The sequence below is a fragment of the Haliotis asinina genome, chromosome 11 (genome assembly GCF_037392515.1).
Source record: "Haliotis asinina isolate JCU_RB_2024 chromosome 11, JCU_Hal_asi_v2, whole genome shotgun sequence".
In the NCBI taxonomy this organism is placed as follows: domain Eukaryota; kingdom Metazoa; phylum Mollusca; class Gastropoda; order Lepetellida; family Haliotidae; genus Haliotis; species Haliotis asinina.
The window spans coordinates 4,755,869-4,782,058 of record NC_090290.1 but is presented as its reverse complement, the minus strand read 5'-3'; the positions used below and the strand labels follow the sequence as shown (position 1 = coordinate 4,782,058).

Below are 26,190 nucleotides of genomic sequence, written 5' to 3'. Positions count from 1 at the left end.
GGAGTTCGATCTATCAAACATGACTTTAATCTCAGACACATTTTTCTCATTGACTACAACTGCACAAGACATCCCATGTCTCTGTACTCCCGAGTACAGTTATTCCTCAGCCAGTGAATACATAGTTATTATTAATATGATTTTTGTCTATTTGCGTATGTCATGCTTACAAATGGTGCACATCTTTTCTCTCGTTTGTCAACCCTGAAATACAACTTGGTATGATATCCTGGAATATCCAGTTGTTTGTATTTGAGAAAGATGAATATTCCTCCCATATAACTATGACAGTGATTAATACCCCCTGCATGCTTATCCAGTTACCATTGTAATTCTATATGCAGCCACGCAATCGTTTTACATATGTTTGTTTTCTTGTGACTATTGTAAATACCGTTTGTGACGTCCAAAGGCACACGACGATGAGGAATATTGTCACTTCTGGACGGAGACATAGAACATGAATAAGTCATAAGGCATAATCACAAGAATGACATTTTATAGCGTAAACTCTTTAGTGGTTGTTTCTGTATACTGGAAACTAAGAATAATTTCTGGACTTGATACACATCTTTAAAATGGTTCTGCCTCGGAAGAAATGAAGTTGTGTATCGCCTAACCGTGTTATACATCTATTTTTAACACAAGGACTAGAGATAAACAGGACCAGTGAGACTGGCACTCAGTTTGCGTCCAGATATATTATACAATTATAGACTGGTGATGAGGTCAATACCTGTTCACCAGTTTATATTTGTTTTATTATGTAATTACAGAAAATGAATTTCTAAAAACCCAAACATAATCATTTAGTCAAGAAAAGTTATTTTATTTCCACTACAAACCAATAACCTTACGTCAACAATACTGTGACAATACAAAGCTCATTTTACTGGTGTTGGTAGAAATTGTAGTTAATAGTAACATTGCAGCCATGCATTACAGGTCCGGGCATTCGGGTCAAGCAGTTATTTACCATGCAGCTCTGCATCTGTTCATTAGGGTTAAGTGCAGAGTCAGTAGTTTCATGAACATCAATTGTTTCCAGAAGTCTGTCAAAGTCAACATCTTGCAGGAAGTTATTGATATCATCAGCAGGCGCGGCAGCATCTCAGGTTTTCTCAGCTATGGTTGCTGACATTTTCTTCTTCATTTTCTTTCTCATCAGTGTAGCCAGTGTATGTTTTTAGGCTAGACTCAGACGTATGTCCAGTCACGGTCATAAGACGTGAACTGTTGTCGCTCTCAATGAGTGATTAGTATATTTCATGGAGAGCCCTGCCTTGATGCTCAGATTTGGCATCATTGAACCGATACGGTTGTGGACAGGGACAATGGGATAATAATGCTGGTTATTTTCAGTCTTCGTGTTCGGTTGTTGGAACAACTTAGGGCAGCTTTTATTCAGAAGTCTTATGTACTTCTCATAAGAACGGACTGGGCATCTTGTATTGTCTGTAAAAGAATTAATAAATTGTTTGAATAAAAATGCATAATAATGTAACATTTTGTGGATTTGAACCTTTGAGCAAGCTTTTATCAAAGACTTAAAACAGCCGAAGGAAATTGAATGAGAGTGACGTCCCTTGATATTTGTAGTCACTGTTGCCTCGCCATCGTCATACGTTGTAACTTTGGTACGTATCCTTTCAGTGTAATCATATTGGCTTACATTCAAAATATTATGTTCAATAAAATTGCATACCTTTCTTCTCATACACCCTCCCTCTAGCACGGTCTCTGTCATCTTGATGGTTCTTAGTCTGTTCGTCCGTGCACATGTAAACAAGCATGTCTCCCTCAGCGTCCCTGGTAACCGCTTGGTCTGTCACCCTCAGTGCTGCCAGGTTCTCCCGCCCTCTCCTCCCAAAGTGGCTTCATACACTGTACATTGGAGAATCGATCCCGGGTTTGCAGAATAAAGACAGACGATTCAGCCACAAGGCTCCCTTCGCCATCATATTTTGACACAAAACACAAAACTGTATTTTATTTTACTTTTGATATCATTCCGCGCAAAATCAACGAAATTAGTTACCTTTTCGTGTAAAAGCTTTAATATTTTGCGCCAGCGCACATTATAACACCAATAGCTATAGATGACTGTTTATATCAATTTATGTGATGTGTTTAGTCTGTGAGGCTATAAAACAAAACCGTACTTTTCGAGTTGATATTTTATGTCACGGTCAATAAAGCTGATTAAAGTTGACTGTTGTGATATTTTTAGCTTCACTATCTTATATAAACCCAGGTCGTATCATTTATATTACCGATAAGCCGAAAATTGGGGCAATTTTGAGATAGTTATCCGTCTAGTAATTACTGAGTCATATTTCATTACTCTATCTTCCTACAGTAAATGCTTCTGACATGCTTTGACAAGACGTATTTAGACGACGTGTGCCAACGTTTTAAATGGCACACGATACTGATCAATAGCCTGAATACATGTCCTGTTTTCATTTGTACTGAATTCCCAGGCTGAATTGAAATCCGGGAGATGTTTTGTCTGTACACCCAAATCCCTATTTCATAATCCTTGATCAAGGAAGGACTTTATGCTGAAGTATTTGAGACAAAGGGAATTAATAAATCGACCCGTGAAGGTCCCGGGGTAGAATAGGCCTTCAGCAACCCATGATTGCCATAAAAGGTGACTATGCTTGTCGTAAGAGGCGACTAACGGGATCGAGTGGTCAGATTAGCTGACTTGGCTGACACATGCCATCGGTTCCCCATTGCGCAGATCGATGCTCATGTTGTTGATCACTGGATTGTCTGGTCCAGACTCGATTATTTACAGACCGTCGCCATATAGCTGGAATATTGCTAAGTGCGACGTAAAACTAAACTCACTTACTCACTCAATTAATAAATCAATGGAAGATAACTCGCATAATTATGGTTTATCCGCAACTCAAACCACTAAACAAATGTCTGCAGATTATCATCCCCCACCGCCACAACCCCCTCCCGACACACAACAGGCATAACCCCAACAACCCCCTTCTCACTAGGAAATATAAAAATGTACCTAAGTATGTATTATTGGTATAAATTTAACGGTTATACGACGACTTAATTGACTTATATATGTGAGTTTTGTCAGGTCAGGTGAGTCATATTTTATGGACGAACGACTTGTTTCATATTTTAGCCAAATGAGGAACATTTTGTTTTTTCTGACCCATGGGAAATGCATTCAGTACACAGCTGAATTAATACAATCATATCGGCAAACAACAGATGGTTACAGCTGAAAAAGGTGGTCACAGCTGAAATTGAAAATGAATTTAGTGAGTTTAGTTTGTTTGGCCTTCTCTGCTGGAGGTTTATCCAGAGTGAGTGAGTGAGTGAGTTTAGTTTTACGCAGCACTCGGCAGTATTACACCTATATGCCGGCTGTTTGTTAATAATCGAGTCTGGACCAGACAATCCAGTGATCAACAACTTGAGCATCGATCTGCGCAATCGGGAACCGATGACATGTGCCAGCCAAGTCAAAAAGTTTGACCACCCGATCCCTTTAGTCGCCTCTTACGACAAGCATAGTCGCCTTTTTTGGCAAGCATGGGTTTTATCCAGAGTGCCATAGTGCCGTTGTGTACGTATCTGTATGTGTGTGCACGTGTCCGTATATGTCTGTGCGTGACTCTTTAACACCTGATATCATAACTATTTTGACAGCGATTCATTAACACCTGTTGATGATATTGGAAAGGTTTTCTCGTCTTTATTTATTAATGTTCATTTGTACCGCTGGATCGTGGATCGAACCACTGACTATCCTCTGTTCCATTTTCTCTCTCCACAGGATGGAGGTCAGATCGAGGACAAATTAATATTGATTAGTTTTAAACATTTAAGGAAGAACGCACCGGGGCGTTGGAGTAGCATCCGCTCGTCACGCCGAAGACCTGGGTTCGAATCCCCCAAATGGGTACAACATTAAAACCCATGTCTGGTGTCCCCGTAGTGATAATGCTGTAATGTTGCTTAAACACTAAAAACTAACTAACTAAATATCGGGATTGACTTAGTTGACATGTCAGTGCATCCAAGTTTCGTAGATAGACGTTCATGCTTTTGATCACTAGGTTGTCGGGTTCAGACTCGATTATTTACACAGCGAAGCCATACAATTGAAATATTGCTGAAATCAGCATTAAACAACAACCAAACCAATAATTTAGTTCAGGGAAACGATACTACACAAGATCAGCCAATCAGAGACCATCTATCAGCCAGTGGGCATGGTCTATGGAAAAAATAGAATCACCTGCAATTTATACATTTGCGTCTGATGTCAAGAATGTGACTCGACCAGGAGGTGTTACGCTGAGGCATAGATTTCCCCAAGTACTGGTTTCTCGTCAGTCGAAGTGCACTGTTCTCAAAACGTAAGTCAGACTCCGTTGTTAGATTATTCTGTGATCGTTGTCAACTCAAACACGCTTTTTCAATCTGACTGACGTTCACAATATGGTGTTGCATTTTTCAATTAAAATCCGTATGTTGTCACCATCGATCGTTGTAAAGGTATGATTTCTATATTTTCCGTTTTCTACGGTGCGGTCAAAAGAAGCATTGTTAAAGGTCAGTTTGTGTTAAGAATCACTCTTGTTGATGGACAGTGCCTTAGTCAAATCGGTATCAATATGAGCATTTAAATAGTTTTCTTGTTCAGAATCGTTTTTTTTTTATACGAAGAAGACGTTTTGATGAATGAAGATGGATCCACTTTCCCATTCCATGATTCAATATCTAAAGTGATACATGCCATACATTGCGACACATCTCCATGTTCTTGATAAATCCAAGCATATGAATGGCCAGTTTGAAGTAACTTGAAGAGACTGTGCCAGAAGCAGGCTAAATGCCTAATGCCTAAGTTCACTCAGGCCATACAATAGCTTGGAGACAAAGAAACGAGTTCAGTCTGTTTATTTTCAGGATGATCGTTGATTTTATTGATTGATTGATTGATTGATTGATTGATTTATACAGATCACCTCCTCAAATGCGCTTTGTTTTCTCCATCTCCTCACTCACATACAACAAACACTTATATAACATGGCATGCTGTACGGTGCACCAGCGGAGACCACAGTTTATTCATAACATCATGTAGTTTGACACAATAGGCACAATGTACATTCATTGGGCCATCTCCTGACTTACTGAATGAGTTTGAAATCTGGACACTACGTCTCAAGTTTACATCTTGCACAGCTCGTGGCATATGCTCCCCGATGACTCATGTATTCTAACGTCCCGCCAGCCTAGACATGTCCGTCCCACTCAACAGTTCCAGTCATCGGTCTGTAGCATGACACGAGAATTAAACATTCAGTATAGAACACATACATATATACTGACAGTGTATATATCCACTGACACAGAAGTCCCATAATATAACACGACGAATCAAAACTAAACGCGGGCGCACCGCAGCTGAGAATAATCTAATTCACATTTCCCTCCCCTTTATACCTACCAAAGCGCCCCCATGCCTATAGCATTACTTCCCTTTGTTGTATCTTCCGACGCTAGGAGAAAGAAATTTCATTCTAAATCGTACCTCAAACGAAAGAAATTACATTTCCCTTCGACCATTGGAATCACAGAATATTCAACTTTGTCTGAGTCATAATTATGTAATGTTTATCTTACTGTCCAAAAGAGGGTTTAAAACATTGAAAATTGAAACAAATGAGAACTTCCAGTACACGATACTTGGAATTGCGCATTGAACTGATGATAATGTATCGGCAGATATTCCGAAGTTAATGGTTTTGTTCCTGAAGGAATCTTAATACCACCTCACTGATCGTTTAAAATCAAATGCATTTGTCAGATGTGCATGGCAATGCGTCTTCAAGGACGCCAACATGTTGTATATTTGAATGGAATGTTTGTGAAATGTTACAATAACTTGTATTGTTGTCTGTTCTGTGTCACTAAATAATAATCTATTACTGCATGGTAAGTCCCTATGGTCTGTCATACTAAGACCAGCTCCTTATGGACGAGGCCGCATGGTCCTTAGTGCGGTGAGCTTCAGTGCCTTAGTTGTTGGCAGTATATATTGCGTGTTCTTTTATTGCGTTGTTTTCTACAACTTACAGGTTTTTTAGATTTTCATACTAGATTCATGTCTATATCTGTGATCCTCTAGTTATTTTACTCACCTTCCTTGAAAGTTTTTTTTTTTATAATTTGACGTCTTTTATTACGACTATATTTTTTATTCAAATCCTCGTCACTATGTGGTTGCACCATTTGTTAAAATTGTTAAATTTAACTCATTCACTTAAAATCACTATGTGAATAAGTGTTGTGGCGGACGTAAAATCAAATCATGTTGTCTCACGGTATAAACTGGTCATGTATCGCTTTTCACGAAACTCCCAGGAGACTGAAAGGGCAATTTGAAGTTGCTGCAACGTTTGGCTTCATATGTAAATGAGATTGGTTGTGTAACATAACAATAACTCACCACTATTGTTGATTTGTCTCTTAATAGAACGTTATACTACTTATCACTTTATGATAAAGTGTTCTGGGCTGACGTTAAAAGCTTATTTTGTCTCATGGTATAAAGTCAAATAGATCCTACACTTCTAGACGTAACTCCCCAGACACTAAGAGCACAATTAATGGCAGCAATGTTTGGCTTCATGACAAGTCGTATAATTTAGGAGCTTATTGACAAAATTAAAACGTCCAATTTCATTTTCAGCTAGAAGTGATCCGCGGCAGCGTGTGCTTTGGGTAGAAATAGGTAAGGACTACGAGAGAGTAGGGGGTCTACAGTCATGGCATGGGACGGTGTTCAACTTGTAAGGGGCAAGCAATAAGATCGGATGACCAGAATCGATGACTAAGTGGATGCATGTCATGATGTACCGCTTGCATAGATCGATACCAATCATTAAATTATTTGTACCAGTCATGATTATTAAGAGGTCGCCTTAAGAAAGCATGATTATTGCTGGGTGAAATTTTCAGCCATGTAAATATACTGAACATCATTGAAAACGCACCACCTGTAAATTTTGAAATAAGGCAATAGAATCTTTTGGAAATGGAAAATTAATGGTGGGAATTTTGATAATAACACACTAGATCGTAAATAACGCTCTACAGTAAAAAACGGATCGTTCGAACACATCATCGAACACATCACATGAAAACAACACAAATTCATGCACATCACACACGAAGGGCACAAATTGCATGCAGAAAGCATGCTGTTCAGGGGTATAAATGACCTTCGGCACAAAACCGTTCTCATTTTCGCAGTACTTTCGTAAGTAAAGTTTTTTCGCCATGCCAAGATTGTCACCAGAGGAACGAGAACAGGCCTTGGGTATGTTGCAGGTCGGCGCTGCAAGCAGAAACATTGCACGACGATTTGGGTGTCATCATTCGACCATTCTGAGGCTTGCTAACAGATACCAACAAACAGGAACCAGCAGGGACCGGCAACGCCCAGGTCAGGCACGTGTTACCACCCCTCGTCAAGATCGAGACATTGTACGGCGCCATATTCGGGATCGAACCTTGCCCGCTGCCAGAACCGCCAACGCTGTCCAGGGTCGACGTGGTTTCATCAGCGCTTCCACCGTCCGACGCCGTCTCCGTGCGGCAGGGTTACGTTGTCGACGCCCTTACGTTGGACCCATCCTGACTGACAGGCATCGCCGTGAACGCCGACAATGGGCTGAATAGCATCGTGTGTGGTTGTTACGACGTTGGCATGGTGTGGTGTTCTCCGACGAGTCGCGTTTTCACTTGCGAAATGCTGACGGGCGTCTACGGGTATGGCGTCGACGGGGTGAACGTTATCATCAGGATTGTGTTGTGCAAACCGATCGGTGGGGTGGAGGCAGCATTATGGTGTGGGGAGAGATAAGTTATCACCACAGAACCGCTCTGATTGTTTGTCGTGGCAGAGTGAATGCCGTTTACTACCGTGACAACATTCTTCAGAACAACGTCGTTCCCTTCTTTCACCAGCATCAAGATCTGCACACATTTCAACATGACAATGCACGAGCCCACACTGCACGTGTTTCGATACAGTATCTGGCTAACAACAACATTCCTCTACTTCATTGGCCTGCATTGTCACCAGATTTGTCACCCATCGAACACTTGTGGGATTACATCGGCCAACGCCTCGCACGTCGTCCGCAGATCAACAACCTTGGGGAACTCGACAATGCCTTGCAGCAAGAGTGGAATGCAGTGCCTCAGGACTTTATTCAGAGACTTATCCGTACAATGAGGAGACGTTGCACAGCTTGTGTTGCTGCTAGCGGGGGTCATACACGCTACTGACTTTCCATTTTGACCCCATCTTTATTTCATTGTCAGCTGCATTAAATCTTCACTGTTTTGCTTGATTGTTTTTTGCTTCTTTTCTTTATCAAACATTGGTCTACACAAATATGTAAAATTTACATAGATTGCTCACTTCTGCTCTTAGAAATCCACAATTTTAGGGGTGGTGCGTTTTCAATGATGTTCAGTATATAAACAAAAACGCTCACGTCAATAAATCTGAAAATTTCTAAATCAGCTGATAATTTCTATTTTTATTTTGCCACCATTGTTTGTATAACGTCATGGTGAATTCAAACCTTCACAGGGTTAACTAAAGTACTGTCGGAAATAGACAAAGAAAAGATTTTTTTTATATTCATATCTACAATTTATGTAGTTAATGTGTGAATAAATATCTGTTAAACTAAGAGGTATGACGGCATTTAACCTGGGGAAGTAAACTGTATGTCATAACAATTCAAAAATAGTATCCAGTCCTTTCGATTTTCGGGTGGTCATGAAAGGTGTATATTTTGAGATATTTAATTCAGTGACTGATTTAAGCTTGTCTGTGGTTATCATACCCTTTCACATATCTCAACATTAACTTAATGAAAGAATGATAAAGTGAGTGAGTGAGTTAATATTTAACGTCACATGGGCAATGTTGCAGCCATATCGTGACGAGAACGAGTACTTATGAAATTGCAAATGAATTAATAGCACATACATTGTCAACGAAGGACAGTAAAACTGACTAGAATATCACAGAGTAGAATGTAAAACTAGTGAATAGACCTAAAACAATGCATCTATAGAGGACAGTACAATATAGAAATGAGCTATAGCTTGCCAACAACTGAAGGTAGATCACCATACTAAGGACCATGGGGACTTACAGTACATTTGCTTCCTGCATGGACCCTCGTTGGATTTACATCATCCCGTCAGCTGTTAGCAATTTAGACAAATCTAGCCATAAAGTAAAAACACACTTATTCTACGATTATAAACCTGGAAAACTTAAATTTACGTCAAATGTTTTTGGACTTAATTGTCCTCCTGAGAGGGTACCTATTTTACGGTACTTCAAACCCCTTTGAGGGTACAGCCTCTAACGATTTTAGTTACTAATTTAATCTTCTAATTATAAAATATTTATCTATATACAGTTCAATTAACAAATCTAATTCCTTTAAAAATGCAATAATCAAATGAGGGCTAATATTGCTAAAAAGATGCTTCATAGTTCGTGAATTAAAATACTGATCCCTTGTAATGGAATACTCAACACAGTCAAGCAGGATATGCTTGACTGTGATTCTTTCATCACAAGGGATGCAGAACGGAGGATCCTCACCTTTCAAAAGGTATTCATGAGTAAATCGTGTATGACCAATACGACATCGCCGCATAATGACCTCCTACGATCTGGACTGACAACCCAAGTGGGTATAACCAATATAAGGTTTTATTGCATGTAATTTATTTATACCCACTTGGGTGTCCCAACTCTTTTGCATCAGATCTCGGATATACGATCTAATTGTAGCTTTATAATCAGATGATGGGACAAGAAGTGGAGTCGCGGATTTTTTGAGTGCTGCCTTGGCAGCAAGATCGGCCATTGTGTTGCCAGAAATGCCTACATGGCTTGGTAACCAACAGAAGACGATGTCGCATTGGCCAGTAGCTAGATTATTATACAATTCAATAATTTCAATTAAAAGTGGATGTTTGCAAGAAATGTGTTTAACAGCCTGAAGGCAAGAAAGAGAGTCTGAATAGATTATATATTGTTTACGTTTAGGGTGTCTTTGAATATATCTAAGAGCCGTTAGTATGGCGTTAGCTTCTGCTGTAAAGATGGAACTGTTATCTGGTAGTCTAGAAGATATTGTTCTGGATCCAACGACAGTGGCACAGTCCACTGCACCGCCGTCCTTGGAACCATTTGTAAATAAAGGTTTGTAATTGCTATATTTAGTTTTTAATTGAATATATTCTTGTTTGTATTGTAATTGATTAGTTTCTGATTTTTTTATATGAAGTTAATGTTAGGTCAACTTTTGGCCTAACCAACTGCCAAGGAGGGGAAGAAAGAAGACGCGAGGGAGCTATGTTTTCCAGCTCAATGCCGGCTAAAGAAAGAAAGGGTTTAATTCTGTGCCCTAGAGGTGGAACAAGAGAAGACTGTTAGTTATATCAATCCTCATAAAGAGGGTTAAACACAAAATTAAATGCCGGGTCAGATTTGTTAGAGTATAGTTTTGTAGCATATTGTAAAGATAATTTTATACGTTTAGACACAACTGCATTTGCCGTTCAATAGTATGCATGTTTTTACCTCGACATGAAATGTTAAAATCATCCACAAAAAGTGATCCATCAATTGAATCATTTAAAACTGTTTATCTTGATACTAAAAAATGTTACAGACAAAATGCTGCCTTGTGGAACACCCTGATCCTGATTATAAGTATCAGAACGGGTTGAACCCACTCGAACTTGAAACTGCCTGTCTTGTAAAAATTGTGATATAAAAGGGGGCAAACGACCCCTTAAACCGAAATCATGTAAGTCCTTTAAAATGCCATGCTTCCAGGTTGAATCGTATGCTTTCTCGAGATCAAAGAAGATCGATACTGCATGTTGTTTATTTACCAGAGCTGTTTTGTTTATTTACCAGAGCACAAAGGATTCTAATCGCGTCAGATGATCAATGGTACTACGCTTTGTCCTGAAACCACACTGAATATTCGTTATAAGATTATTGGTTTCAAGATACCATGTTAATCTATTGTTTACCATTCGTTCCATGGTTTTACAGACACAACTTGTTAAGGAGATTGGTCTGTAGTTAGACGGATCAGTATGATCACGGCCAGGCTTCGGAATAGGCACTACAATTGCATTACGCCAGGAAGGTGGGAAATTACCTTAAGTCCGTATTTGATCAAAAATTTCTAAAAGGATTTCTAAACACGATTCAGGCAAATGCTTCAGGAGCTGATAATGTATGTTATCAGCCCCTGTTGCTGTATCATGAGCTTGCTCAAGGGCAGTATGGAGCTCATGTAACGAAAATAATTCGTTATGAGCTCCACCGTTGTCTGAGTTAAAATTGATTCTTTTCTGCTCTTGTTGTTTCTGATACTTTTGAAACTCAGGAGCATAATTAGATGATGAAGAATGTTTGGCAAGTGTTTCGCCAATTTTATTGGCTATGTCATCTTTATTAGTTAATACATTATCACCATCCTTTAGATGTTGAACAGTCGATTTATATCCTTTACCTTTTATCCTTTGGATCATGATCCACACCTTTGAAATTGGTGTGCGAGAATTTATTTGGGAAATATAGTTCCGCCAAGACTGACACTTATTCAGTTTAAACGCACGTTTAGCCTTGGCATTAGAGATTTTAACTTTGTTTAAATTATTGACCGTCGGATGTTTGCGAAAATATTTTTCAGCTTTCTTCCTACTCTTTCTGGCCTGTTTACACTCGTTATTAAACCATGGTTTGCGAATGTGTGGAGTTGCAGAGGACTGTGGAATTGCTCTGTCAGCTATGTTATTTAGAAGATCTGAAAACGACAGTATGGGATCTTGACTGTTCCTGAAAAGATCATGCTTCAAGTGTTCAACACACAGTGTTTCATATAATGACCAGTCAACCCTGGCGAAGTTCCTTCTAGATACAGGTGGATCATCACTAGGACTGCTTGTTCTCAGAAGGGTGGGGAAGTGATCAATGCCACATAGGTCATCATGGACCATCCATTCAAATTCAGGATATAAGTTTGAATCGGTAACTGACAGATCCAGGGAAGAATATGTTCCCGTAGCTGGATGTAGATAAGTGGCGGAATCGTTGTTGAAAATGCACAGATTATTATCGGAAATAAATTCCTCAAGGATTTTACCTTTAGTATTAGTGTCGGCACTTCCCCAAAGCGGACTGTGTCCGTTAAGGTCACCCATGATGATAAATGGCTTTGGAAGTTGATCATACAGATTTTGAAGATCCGACTGTTTGATATTAGAAGACGGAGGGATATACAAGCTGCACAGAGTCCATGCAATATGCAGGGTCAGTCGAACAGCTGCAGCCTGAAGATTGGTAGTAAGTGGAACAGGGTTGTGTATTATACCCTGTCGTACTAAGATAGAAGCACCTCCAGTTGCTCAATCTCCTGGGGGAGAAAAGGAATGGTAATCACTGTGTTGTCTTAAAGTGAAGTTATCTGTAGATTTTAAATATGTCTCTTGGAGACATATGGCTGACGGCTGTAAATCTTATATCAGCAATTGTACCTCACTGAAATTATTTTTTAGTCCTCTGCAATTCCATTGCATTAATGTAGACAACTGAGTCATGGCGCCTCAATTGGGGATTTTTCTCGTGAATGTGAGGAGGATAAGCTTCTCCGCCTATCCTGTGAGGGTGGAGTTACCTCCATAGCTAGAGGTCCAAATGAGTTTTCAAGGGAACCTCTGGAACTGAGGGGACAACAGGTAGTTTATCCCTATTAATCTTTTTTCCTCTCTTCTTTTTAGATTTATCGATGACTGGTTGCAAAACAGTCTTTTGAGATGATGACTCGGATTCAGTTTCATCAGTTTGAGAACCAGATGTAGAATGAATAACATTGGCAGTAGGTATAGTGGCTGATATAGGTGTTGCTGTCTTGACCCAAGACAAGTCAGTCTGAGATGCAGTAGAGGACACTACCACAGAGCAGTTCACTTCCGTAGCGTAGGTAGTGTTTGAAGGAGTAGAGGTTTGATTTAGCATTTTTTTTGCATCCATGTATGAGACATTTTTCTCGCATTTAAGTTTCATAATCTGAGACTCACGCTGGAACACAGGGCAGGATTTTGAAGAAGCGGGATGTGCACCATTACAGTTTGCACACTTGTAATCTTTCTTGCAGTCAGAACCGTCATGACTATCGCCACAACGATAACATACGACAGAGTTTCGGCACGAATGTGAGCCATGTCCAAAATGCTGACATTTGTAACATCGGAGTGGATTTGGGATATACACATCCACCCCGATATTGAAATAACCTGCTTTGATAGATGTTGGAAGTGAAGAGCGGGAAAAGGTCAAGAGATAGGTGTTGGTTTTTGTAACAATGCCGTCTTTCTTGAAGGTGAACCGTTTCACTGCTGAAACTCCCTGATCCTGTAACTCTAAAGCAATGTCCTCTTCAGACATATCAGCAAGGCAACGTGCCCTGTCACGGATAATGCCACGGCAAGAGTTTAATGTTTTATGTATAGAAACACGAACCTCAACATTTGTTTTGATGGATAACAAATTTAGAGACTGTTTTTTCCGTAAACATTCCACCGAAAGTGAGCCACTACGGAGACGAGTAACATTTTTCACCTCTCCACAAATACCTGATATAGCCTTTGAAACGACAAAAGGGTTGAGTTTGAGAGGAAGAAAATCCGCAGCTTCTATCACAAGAAACCGATCCCGACACCAGGGATACAGGGATGTTATACTCTAGTGAGTATGACACAAATAGCAATATTTGTATACCATATTAAATGCCAGGGTGGTTCTGCCCATGACAAGAAATTGGACACATGTTGAATCTGGAGGTCAACATCACCAGATTGGTCCATGAGCCACCGCCTTCTGGCACGGGACTCTAGGCAATGTAATTATATTACAGGGTAGAATACACAAACGTAAAGTTATCAGTAATTTAAACATTGCAAATCAAAAATGTCCAAGACCCAAATGATAATTTACTGTACAAATATAATCACCATGCACAGGGCATGGCGTGACCAGTCGATTGGTCGAGCCGGGCCCATTCGACCACCCGTCTAGGTGAAGCCAGGGCCAAAGTGGTGTGTTAGGCAATAGGAACACGGTTCCAGGCCCCTATTGCCCTCAACCACCAGGATCTCCTCCTCCACCGACACAGGGCCGCAACCCACGGCTAACGGGTTGGTGGACCAAATATACCCCAGAGTCCACAACGGGGGTGTTGGCGAGCTCTTGGCGTTACCCAGCACCCACCACGAGGAGGTGCCGAATGATAAAGTGACGTAAAATGTTAATCATTAGATGAGACACAGTCAACCCACATAAACATGCATACAATATCGTTGAGATGCCCTCTTGCATCTGTAGGCTGCACTGCATTTCATGCCAGTCGACGATCTTTCATCATACCTGTCTGGGCGACCTAAGTGCCATCTATTGGTCTACTGTTTTCAGCAGGTATTCGTATATTTTTTCTAAGTTTTGCCCGATTTTAGGAGTAAACATGCTTTTTCCCTCTTAAGCATCCCACTGAACGCTCAACTAAGCCGACGTGGGTGATTCCAGACGGTTGGTGATAAACTCTCTTTTATATTATTAATGAATTCAAATCAGTTGCAATCAATGTTTTCCAGTCATGGACGTATATATTCAGATGTGGATTGCTAAGATTAAAGTATAATGAAGGGAGATGGCATAATATTTATGTAAGGAAACGCAACTGTCTATTGTTGTGGAATTTAGGGACTGAAGATAAGTACCACTTTTTATTCCTTAGTCATGTGGATCTTGTGGGTCATGTGGATCATTAATGCACTTGGATCAAAACATTTACCAACTGTATATACACAATTATCATGAGTTAAAGTTATTAACTACTAATAACGAAACTCATCTAAGACAATTATCTACACATGTTATTATAACCTTGTGTTGTGACCTCAACATTTGTTATTGTATGTATACAATATGTATGCAAGTTGTATACATGCTGTATAAGGGGCCCTGGTGTGGTGATCTAGCTTCAGGTTTTTATATTGTATTGTCCTCGATTGTTAAACCGTTTTAGATTTAATTACTAGTTTTGTATCTATTTGTGATAGTCTAGTTGTTTTACTCTCCTTCGGTAACAGATTTTTTACCATTCACTATTACGTATAATAATAACGGTTCTATTAACAACATGGCTGAAATATTGTCGATGTGACGTTAAATATCAACTAACTCACTCACTCACTCACTCACCCACCCACTGTATACGGGCCTGTGGCCTTTTCACAATAGAAAGACTTGACTTGAGTAACATTCTAAAACAGTTATTTTTCCATTTCCGACCACACTTTAGCTTATAATTCAGATCGTATTATCTACATTTGTGGTCATATTTGAAATGAAATCCCACCTTTGGTCCATCAGGGGAGATACTGTTGGCACAGATGATATATGATTACTCTGGCGTGTAAATAAATTTTCCCAACGGGAATACTCAATCTATTATCACGATTCACTGCCTCTACAATAAATTATATAAACTGACAGAATAAAACCATCTATGAAAACATGGTCTGATGAAACGTTAGGTCAAATGACAAGGTTGTCAGGATAGACTTTCATAAATATACACGCATACGTTGAAGAGGGGAGGCCTCATAGGAATTTACAGCTTGTTTGTTTTACGTCACACCCAGCAAAGTAAGAAGTACCCAGATTCCGATGCGTGTACGAAAGTAAAGTGAATGAGTGAGTCTTAAGCCGCATTCTTCAATACGTGGGCTATAGGATCGTGTAAATAATGGTGCAGTTGTACTATCCGGTGATCAGCAGCATGAGCATCAATCTATGTAACTGAGATACGAAGTGCCTGTCGAGTCAGCCTGACCACCCCGTCCCGTTAGCCGCCTCTTACGATGATACTGTTGTTACGGTTAAGAATTTACCGTGAAAACATTGTAAGAAATCCCCTTGTGAACCAGCAAAACAGAACAAAGACAAGTCATAAACGTTCAAAATTCTGTTATTATGCAATGAGAGCAAGGTATACAAAGTCACAAGTCAATATAACAATGCAGATTTCAGGTACAATTCAAGAGAGACAAAATCTAAGTCAATGGGTCACAAAATACAATATAGCAAACTCACCAAAGTCTTGGTGTAAGAGAGAATAAACTATGGCAGAATGTCAACACAGCAGAGCATCCGAAGTTATCGTACTGAAAGAATTGATCAGTAGTCCAGTCTTAAGGGGCAACTACGGGATGTCATCGTATCCCACTTGCGTAGACTGATGCTCATGTTGTTGATCTCTGGATTATTTACAGACCGCTGCCATAGAGCTGGAATACTGCTGAGTGTGGTGTAAAACTCACTCACTCATATTCGAAAGTCTATCGAATAAAACGACAAATGCATTCGTGAGAATTAAACCTTGAGACCATGGAAGCGTTATTTGACAGTGGCAAGTTGTGAAGTAAGATCAGGAATATTATTAAAGCTATAATGCTAGACATTTGTATATCGCAGATATCCAGTTCACCTGTTCAAGTGCTCAGGGGCGCTTTGTTTTTCCCCCGATCATTGGATGTCATCACATCGTATTTTGCAATCTCAACTCCCTAGGAATCTTCTTGCAGCCTATTAGGCGCACCGAGTGGCTTTCACATCCTTAGGAGGTACTCTTTCACTACTGGGTGGACTGGGACACATAGTCACAGTACTTTGTCCATGGTTATTGCACGTTGCTGTACCTTCAGCTAGGTGTTTGCATATATTCTTGTGGTCACCATCTAGTCATCTCATGGATCATGGATCTTGTAAGTGCACAGGGTTGTGTACTGCACACTAGGGGTTGTGACAACAGTGAAAGAGTCTGCAGACAAAGTTAACTCCAAGGTTTTATGCACCCAGTCACAGGTGGGTTCGATCCCGGCACCTCCAGCTCGCTACCGCGCCCCAACAGCTCTGCGTCACTTTCCTGGTGATGTGGTTCCGAACTGCCATCTGAAGAACCATCAAACGCAGGCCGGTGTAAACCAAAATATCGATCGCATGTGCCATAGGGCGAGCAGTTAGAACATGATACATGGAGGTAGTCGCGCCAGGGGTGAGCGAGTGAGTGAGTGAGTTTAGTTTTACGTCGCACTCAGCAATATTCAAACTATATTGCAGCGGTCTGCAAATATTCGAATCTGGACCAGACAATCCAGTGACCAACAATATGAGCATCGATCTGCGCAATTGGGAACCGATGACATGTGTCAATCAAGTCTGACCACCCGATCCCGTTAGCTCATACACTCAATTGGGTCGATGTTCATGCTGTGATGCATAGGCAGTGCAAAATACGGAAATAATTTTAATTCGTTATGCAGTTGTTCATAGTGCATGTGTACCTACCTTGTTGGTTAAGCACTAGATTGTCTTCTGTCATATTGTGGTAAATTATTGATTTAACCACAAGATCGTAACGACATCAAGAATATAACGGTCTAGTCAGAACTGGATTATTTACAGTCTGAAGTATTGCTGAGTGTGGTGTTAAACGACAAAAAAAACCCGACATAAGGTTATGAAATCAAATAGTGAGGTTGTAAACCAGGCAGGGCACCAGCCGTTATTGGCATGGTTAATTTTTGCACAACAGAAATATGTCCCACTTACTGCATGAGAAGAGGCCAGATGTTACTGGACACAAACTGTATTTGACATTAGCACAAATCTTTACCGTATTTCCTGTAGTTACTGAACACTCGGAATTATTTCCTTGTGCTATAGCCTCCTAGCCTCAGTACAACTAAACTTTGTATATTGTAAACAATTGGCTTTTTTTCATAAGATAACGCTAGCATGAATGTCAAGCCTAGTGGATAAAGCGTTCGACATGCAGAAGACCTGGGCTGGGTTCGTTTCCCAGCATACGTACACGTATGTGTGAAACCAGTTTCTGGTGTCCGCTTCCTTTGTATTGCTGGAATATTGCTAAAGGCGACGTAAAAACACAAACTCAATCACTCGTTAATTGAAGGTTCTTACTTTGTCCTCAGTCAATAAAAACAGACTTTAACAAATATAAGTTTTACGATTGCATAGCTGAATGGACTCGATTGATCAGAAGGTTAGATGGAGAACAAAGGCAACCAGAAGAAGGTTTGTCTACATAGATTGGTTATTAACGCTTTCAGTCAGTGAATACATTGCTTGATGGCGCGGAAAGATGCTACAAAGCTTTTCGTGCCAAATGGCCATTGCACTCAAAGCAAGGAATTATTGATCAATTTATTTTAGATTTGTTGCTGTTCGCGTGGCTAAATAACGAGTAGAAAGTAAATAAACATTTGGAACAGTCATCAAACATCGTCAACAAAACCTGGTTGGCAGCAATCTTCTGGACGCTTCAGGTTCGCACTCTGGGCGTAACTAGAAACGTACTTGAAAGCCGACTGGAAAATTGTATCAGTTTGGCCCGAAAGTAACTTATTGAAAAAGATGTGTATGGTTTACGTCGTGTTTAATTCAGTCAATTCATTTTTTCTGTCTGTCCAAAACGCTACGGTTTATCGTCTGTACGATTACATTCATTTCAGGTTATAACTTTCACGTCATATGGATTATTTTCGCGAATTTTCGAGTTTTGAAAATTAGCTGGAAATAGACTTGAAACAGACGTAAAAACGAAACATTAATTGAATTTACGAAAATATAATTGAAGTAAAGGAATATTGACAAAAAGACTGAGTTACCCTGTGTGGACATTTGACTGGTCGGCAAAATATTAAGGAATGAATTTCAAGGGTGGGTGATTTGCCCTGGTAAGATCCACGTGAATGGGGGAAGGTGATAGTTTACGAGCCATATAGGTGAACTATGTGATGTGTCTACATGTGCTAACCCCCATTCTCTCCAACTGTGTTTCAGTCGCGGTAATGGGAAAATGACCCACGTCTCGAAGATGGAATCGTCCATCATGAATGGCAGCTTACTACAGTATGACAAGGCTTGGAACGCCACCTACAATATGACGTCAGGGATCGTGACAAGTGACGTAGGTAACACGGAGTATTCCAATTCCCTGGATATGATTGGTCTCATGGAGCGATATTACATATTGGTTATTCTGATTCTCGGTTTCCCTGGCAACCTCGCCAGCATAGTTACTATTCTTAAAATGTCACGACTGAAGTCATCAACATTTTACATCGCAGCGGTGAGTGTCGTCGACAACGTTGCTCTCATACTCAAAACAATTTTCATGGAGCTGCTACACCACCCTAACGCCTTCTCAGTCGCGGGATGCAGGTTCATGTGTTTCTTTGGACTTGTGACAGCTGCTTTTTCAAACTGGATTCTGGTTGCCGTGGCGACCGAACGTTTTATGGCAGTGCGGTTTCCACTGAAGGTTGCAAGTATCTGGACACTACGGCGAACGGTTTTCCTCGTGTGTGTAATATTTTCGTGCCTCTGTGTCTTACATCTGCACATATTCTGGACCATGGTAAACTCCGTCAACGGCTGTGTCTACTCCGCCGACTTCAGTGACTTCACCACGGAATACTGGTATTGGATCAGCGCAACTGTGTATGCATTCATCCCCTGCATCGTTCTCATCATGTTCAACTTCCTCATCGTCTACAACATACAACAGTCCTCTAAAGTCCGTCGACATTTAGCCAGGACCTCAAGCTGCTCAAACAAAGCACAGCGATCAGGATCTGGTAGTCATGACAATCACATCACGATTATGCTGGTCACCGTGACCATCATGTTCGTCATACTGACCATTCCTCGCTGCATCGTCTTGCTCGTCATTAAAGCTGGCCCCCCTCAGTCACCTCGGGAACATATGCAGCGACGTCTCCTCGACGTCCTTACATCCATGTTCGCCGATTCCAATCACGCCGTTAACTTCTATCTCTACTTCTTCGCTGGAAGGCAGTTCCGTTACCAGTTCCTCAAGACCATGTTTGGTCACCGCCGTGAAAGCAATAACTCCATCGCCACGAACAGATCGACGTTGGCGAGGGAGGAAGAAATGATAGTGATGACACGAGAGAGAAAATCTCATCCTAATGACCTCTGATATCTAATAAATGTCGTTTTCGGATTGACTGAGCGATCAATGAAGCCCACTCAAAAACGAGTAACCATTTCTATGTACCCCGCTGGGAATGCCGAACTCTTTTAGTACTTCGTGGCAGTGATTTATCTCAAAGAACATTGAATCACGTATGATGTACGGAAATTAGCGATATTTTGTGAATGCATGGCATGTAAGGGAGAAAACTCCAAATCTATTTTTCTTGTCTGGAAAATCTAGCGGTGGCTGCAAAAAGATTCGTGCCTGTGCTTCAAACAATTCACAATTAACATTGAGGTGTTCGGTAAGTTAATACACTGTTCACTAGTCCCTTGGGGTCCATGGAGTTATGAATCCTTGATCATGATGTTTGTTTATGTTCTCCTCGCCCTTCGGACAAGTCAATAAGTTATGTTGTACTAATGGTGTATGTCAAACTATCGGAGGAACATACGCTGTTTGTCATCCAGTCTTTCTTTCATCTTTTCAGTTAGTAAAACATATTTCAGTGTCTTAAATGTGAACGGTACAGAGTAGTGACTTGTGCTTTTTAAATATGACGTCATGGTAACCGAGTTACCATGGTAACAAATCTTTGTGATGCATCTGCATTGCTCCGGATATATCCTAGGATTTCGCATGAGATCACTGAGCACGATGCCACATGTGGACGATACTTCTGATGATTATAACAACACTACTCTAGTAGGAAATTATTGATATTTGTCACCCTAGAAGAAACAAAATTGACGTAGGAAAAGTGATTACGTTCGTTGATTATCATGACGTAACAAGCCAGTGACATCATAAAACTCTGTGGAAAATATGCATAGCATCGCTGACTTTGTGTTCTGGAGATCTGGTGCCTTACCCTGTGATTGTGGGATCAAATGTCGTGTAGCATGGAATATAACGAACCTATTAGAATCTGTTCTTTGGTGCAATATAACACGTGTCCCATTTCAGCATTTTCTAAAAGGCATTGCATATTCACAGCTTTCGAAAGCCGTGCCAATTTACACTTGTGAGAGGGGTACACACTGTACCTGATCCGAACACTGTCATGTCATGGTATCCCAATTTCGTAGATCGATGCTCAAGCTGTTGGCGTATTGCTGGAACTAATCCTGTGTAGAATTGCGAACACTCTTAGTATGTTTGCTGCAGAAATAGTGTGCGACCCTTTTAACCCTGTCCTTAAATGATTTAGAAATTTCGTTTCTTAGAAATGATTTTGACGCTATAACAGTTACACTATCAGATAATCCAAAAGAATTACAAAGTTTGATTTCGATTTACAACAAATGTTTAGAAAACAAGTTATCCACATCCAAAGACCAAAATCGTAATCTTCGGTCAGAAGAACCCCAAGGAAAATGGTAATTTTATGAGATCTTAGCCAAGTGATATATCTGTTATGAGGTTATTTGTTTCCAAGTACCAAACACGTCGATTATTTATCATGCGTTCCATGGTCTTGCAAACACAGCTAGTTAATGAAATCGGACGATAATTGGATGGATCCGTATGATCACGTCCAGGTTTAGGTATTGGTACTACTATGGCATCACGCCATGAGGGAGGAAAGTTACCCGATGTCCAAATATCATCAAAAATTCATAAGAGCGTCTCTAAACAGGATTCTGGTAAGTGCTTAAGGAGTTGATAATGTATGTTATCAGCTCCTGTAGCAGTGTCATGAGCTTGATCAAGAGCAGTATGGAGTTCATGAATAGAAAAAGTTTCATTATAATCTTCCCCATTATCAGAATTGAAATTAATATTTTTCTTTTCTTGTTGTTTTTGATATTGCTGAAATTTAGGTATATAATTAGAGAAGGAAGAATGTTTAGCGAGAGTTTCGCCCAGTTTATTCGCAATATCTGATTTATCAGTACCTTTAATTTTCTGGTCCATGTTCCATACCTCGGACATGGTGTCCGAGAATTTATTTTGGATACATAATTTTGCCAAGATTGGCGTTGGTTCTGTTTGAAAGTACGCCGTGCTTTTAAATCTATTTAAATTATGCACCAAAGGATGGCGACGGAAATAATGTTGTGCTTTTTTCCTTGCCTTCCTAGCTTGTTTGCATTCATCAGTGAACCATGGTTTTCGAATATGTGGAACTGCAGAGGTCTTTGGTATACACTCATCAGCTATGGAATTCAGTTCCTCAGAAAAACATTTAATAGCATCAGGAACGTCAATAAAACGTTCAGGTTTAAGTTTCTCCGCACAGTGTTTCATATAAAGCCCAGTTAGCCTTTTTAAAATTCCGCCTTGATGATGGAGGAACATCAGATGGAGTTACAGATTTTAGTATAACAGGAAAATGGTCACTTCCACAGAGGTCATCGTGGACTGACCATTCAAATTCATTTAGTAGTTCTGAATTTGTGAGTGACAAGTCAAGAGCAGAATAGGTCCCTGTACCAGCTTGTAAATATGTGTTGGAACCATCAATTTAAATACATAAATCATTGTCAGAACAAAAGTCCTCCAACAATTTACCTTTAGTGTTTGTAGTCACACTACCCCAAAGTGGGTTGTGCCCATTTAAATCTCCCATTATAATACAGAGCGTCGTGAGCTGGCCATGTAGAGCTTAAAGATCAAAACGGCAAAATATAAACAGAGCATACTGTAAACGCTACATGTAAAGTAATTCTCACTGCAACAGCTTGCATATTAGTATTAAGTGAAACAGGGCTTTGAATAACGTTTTGTCTGACTAGAATGGATGATCCGCCAGTGGCCCTATCACCCGGAGGTGCAAAACAATGATATGCATTAAATTGACGAAGGCCAAATGTATCTGTTTGTTTTAAATATGTATGTTTTAAATAGCTGTAATTCATGTAAATTAGTCATCAATCCTCTGCAATCAATGTCCTCGACTCGGACATTGATTGTTGGCTCAGAATTCGACAGATATCGGAGATGAAATATGTAGACTAATAAGCAACGTGTGGACGCTTTGAGGACAGATTTAGGGTTAAATCTGAAACCGAATCATCCGTGGGTTGGAAGAGCTCGCTTGTTATAAACCTAATACCTAAGTGTGATTCTAGGGGACTGCTATTAATTTCAAACACACAAAATATTTCTTGTATATTTTGTTTCATGACGTTTGTGATACATGTATTGTCGGGGAACGTTTGGGGGTACCAAAATGAAAGGTCAAACAAAATGGGGATCGTGAGACTGTGACCTAGCAAGCAAATTGTTTGAGATTGACAAATTATGATGAAAAACAAAACATAAAAAACAGCATTTGTATCGTTTTGTTGGTGATTCCATAATACTTTTGGATCGCCTCTCGTACAACAATCTCAAATGACAAAAAGTATGGTACAGCATGGAAAGACCCTGCTACTGACCAACAACGACTGCGCCCTGCCCTGATCAGCTTGTAGAGACAGGCTAGACTAACATGTGGTCCCGACAGAAAGCCATGAACAAGTCTGAATATATATTATTAAAATACCAGTCTCGTTATTCCTGGACCCAAGAAATGGCTGAGGTTTGTCTGCCACAGCTGTGTATGGCTTTCCGGAGATTGATTAAACAGCTACATGCTCTAGGGTCTGCAGGACAGATTTCCTTGCGTATATGATGCATGCCCAACACAGACTGTGGTCACAGGTATAAACACGAAAGTGTTCCACCTTGTTACTACTGGCTGAACTACGAGCAAATAAAACCCCAGTTCCCAAGTCATAAGAAATCCCTGCTCAAAGCAGGTCGTTGTACAATTCCCGGTGTGTCATGGACATGTGTTCCGGATACCTGGTGTTATCTAGTATAGGATTTGTTGATTTATAGAGTGAGTGAGTGAGTGAGTGAGTGAGTGAGTGAGTGAGTGAGTGAGTGAGTGAGTGAGTGAGTGAGTGAGTGAGTGAGTGAGTGAGTGAGTGAGTGAGTGAGTGAGTGAGTGAGTGAGTGAGTGAGTGAGTGAGTGAGTGAGTGAGTGAGTGAGTGAGTGGTTTTACGCCGACGTTAGCAATGTTCCTGTAATCGTGTCACGACAAGGGACACAAGAAATAGGCTTCACACATTGTACACATGTGGGGAATCGAACTCGGGTCTTCGGCGTGAAGAGCGAACATTTTAAGCACTAGGTTACCCCACCGCTCCTATAGCACCAGATACTGTGTAGCATAGTTTCAGTCTACTGATCACGGTGTCTTGGTTGACATTTAATTTGATTTGACATATTTCTTATATGTTTTCTTTACTTGAACACTTATACCCGTCTTCACTTATATATATACTTCAGTAGGCCATGCTTGTAGTAAGGGGCGAGTCACGGGATCGGGTGGTCGCTGACCTGGTGGACACATGTCATCGGTTCCCAGTTGTGTAGATCGATACTCGTGGTGTGGAGCACTGGATTGTCCGCTTCTGATACGATTATTTACAGACCGCTGTTATATAGAATAGAATATTGCGGAGCGGCATGAAACAACAAACAATGTTTAATGTATGTTTCAAAGCTCCATTTTCATGAGGTTGAAGATCCAGTTTTACATAGTGAAAAAAGTGGGTGGTGCGATATTTATGCATACATATTGCTTCTTGGTTGTGAGAAATTTATACATTTATAAATCTATTTTGATATAATCCATTTATGCATTACATTTATGCAAGTGCACCTTACGCGAGGAAATATCGTAAACATTGTCTTTGAATATTCTTGGGACAATTTGCAAGGTAAGTCCTCTCTGATGCATTAGGAATGAGTCATATTTACAATTGAAACATTCAAGGGATTCACTCAGTGCTTAACGACCAGTCCATTCCATCAGTATTTTTCACGGTTTTGACACAATATATAGGACCTTAGGAAACAATGCATTATGATAGTTCGCTGAGTACTAGCATCTTTCCGAGTTACTAATTCCTTACCTTTGAGGCAAGATGATAGAAGACTGATCGTTGTATTTGTGTTTCACCAAGACTCACCAGTTGTATTTGTGTTTCACCAAGACTCACCAGTTGTATTTGTGTTTCACCAAGACTCACCAGTTGTATTTGTGTTTCACCATGTATCAGAGCCCGAGCTTATTACACATGATTTGAAAATGAAAGGCTTTACAACCTATCAGGCTTACACGAAAAAACTGGTTTGCTACGCCCATATGGATATACAGCAAATAGCGGAATTGATTTAGCGGTGATTTCGATGCAGGTATTCCAAGCAATGAAAACTTACAATGCACTACAAAAATGACTTGGTTTCCAGAAACCTGGAAACCATCCGTAATGTGGGTAATTGCGGAATCCAGTTGGTTTCCATTCCCTGAAACTCACTAATTGAGTTTCCAACTAGATTCCATTTTGGAAATGTGATTTTGGTATTTCTGTAAATGGAAACCAGGATGAAACTAAGTTCGGGGGTTTCTTGTTGGTTTCCATACCTGGAATTTGCAACTCTCAGATCTCACTAAATGGAAACCAACATAAAAGTAGAAAATGTAGTTTCATGTTGGTTTCCATTGCGCTGTTTTGAACTAAGTAACATAAAATGTGTAATTGTTTACCATCCTGACATCCAGTTGGTATCCATTCAGTAAAACTGGGTGACCTAGTTTCCAAATAGAATCCATAATGGATACTCTAAGCTCCGGTGATGGAAACTGATACGAAGCTATGGTCATGTGTTGGTTTCCATTCCTGACTGAAACTTAGCTTTAGGTGTTATAATTCAATCTGAATGTGCCTTGGGAAGGAATAGTAGATTCGTATCATTGCTTAGATGAACAAGACAAGACAAGTAAATTCTTGACGCATCATTCTGTGGATATCACAATATTAAATGTGGCTTCAAACTGATGATACAAGAACAAACTATACACTTTTTTCCTTCACATTCTTGTTTATTCGTAATGTAATGAAGCATCATATTCCAACTACCATGCACACAAACTTCACAATAACCGTACTAAACATGCAAATGGTGAAAGGACGAATGGCTATAAATGGC

The 26,190-nt window shown here is 40.1% G+C and overlaps 1 protein-coding gene across 1 annotated transcript; it reads left to right on the top strand.

Annotated features, from left to right (window-relative positions):
• Positions 1 to 19,076: 19,076 nt before the first annotated feature.
• Positions 19,077 to 20,204, top strand: LOC137256457 (probable G-protein coupled receptor 139). The gene has a single exon (XM_067794299.1). The coding sequence runs from the start codon at positions 19,077 to 19,079 to the stop codon at positions 20,202 to 20,204; it is 1,128 nt and encodes a 375-aa protein (XP_067650400.1).
• Positions 20,205 to 26,190: the final 5,986 nt, after the last annotated feature.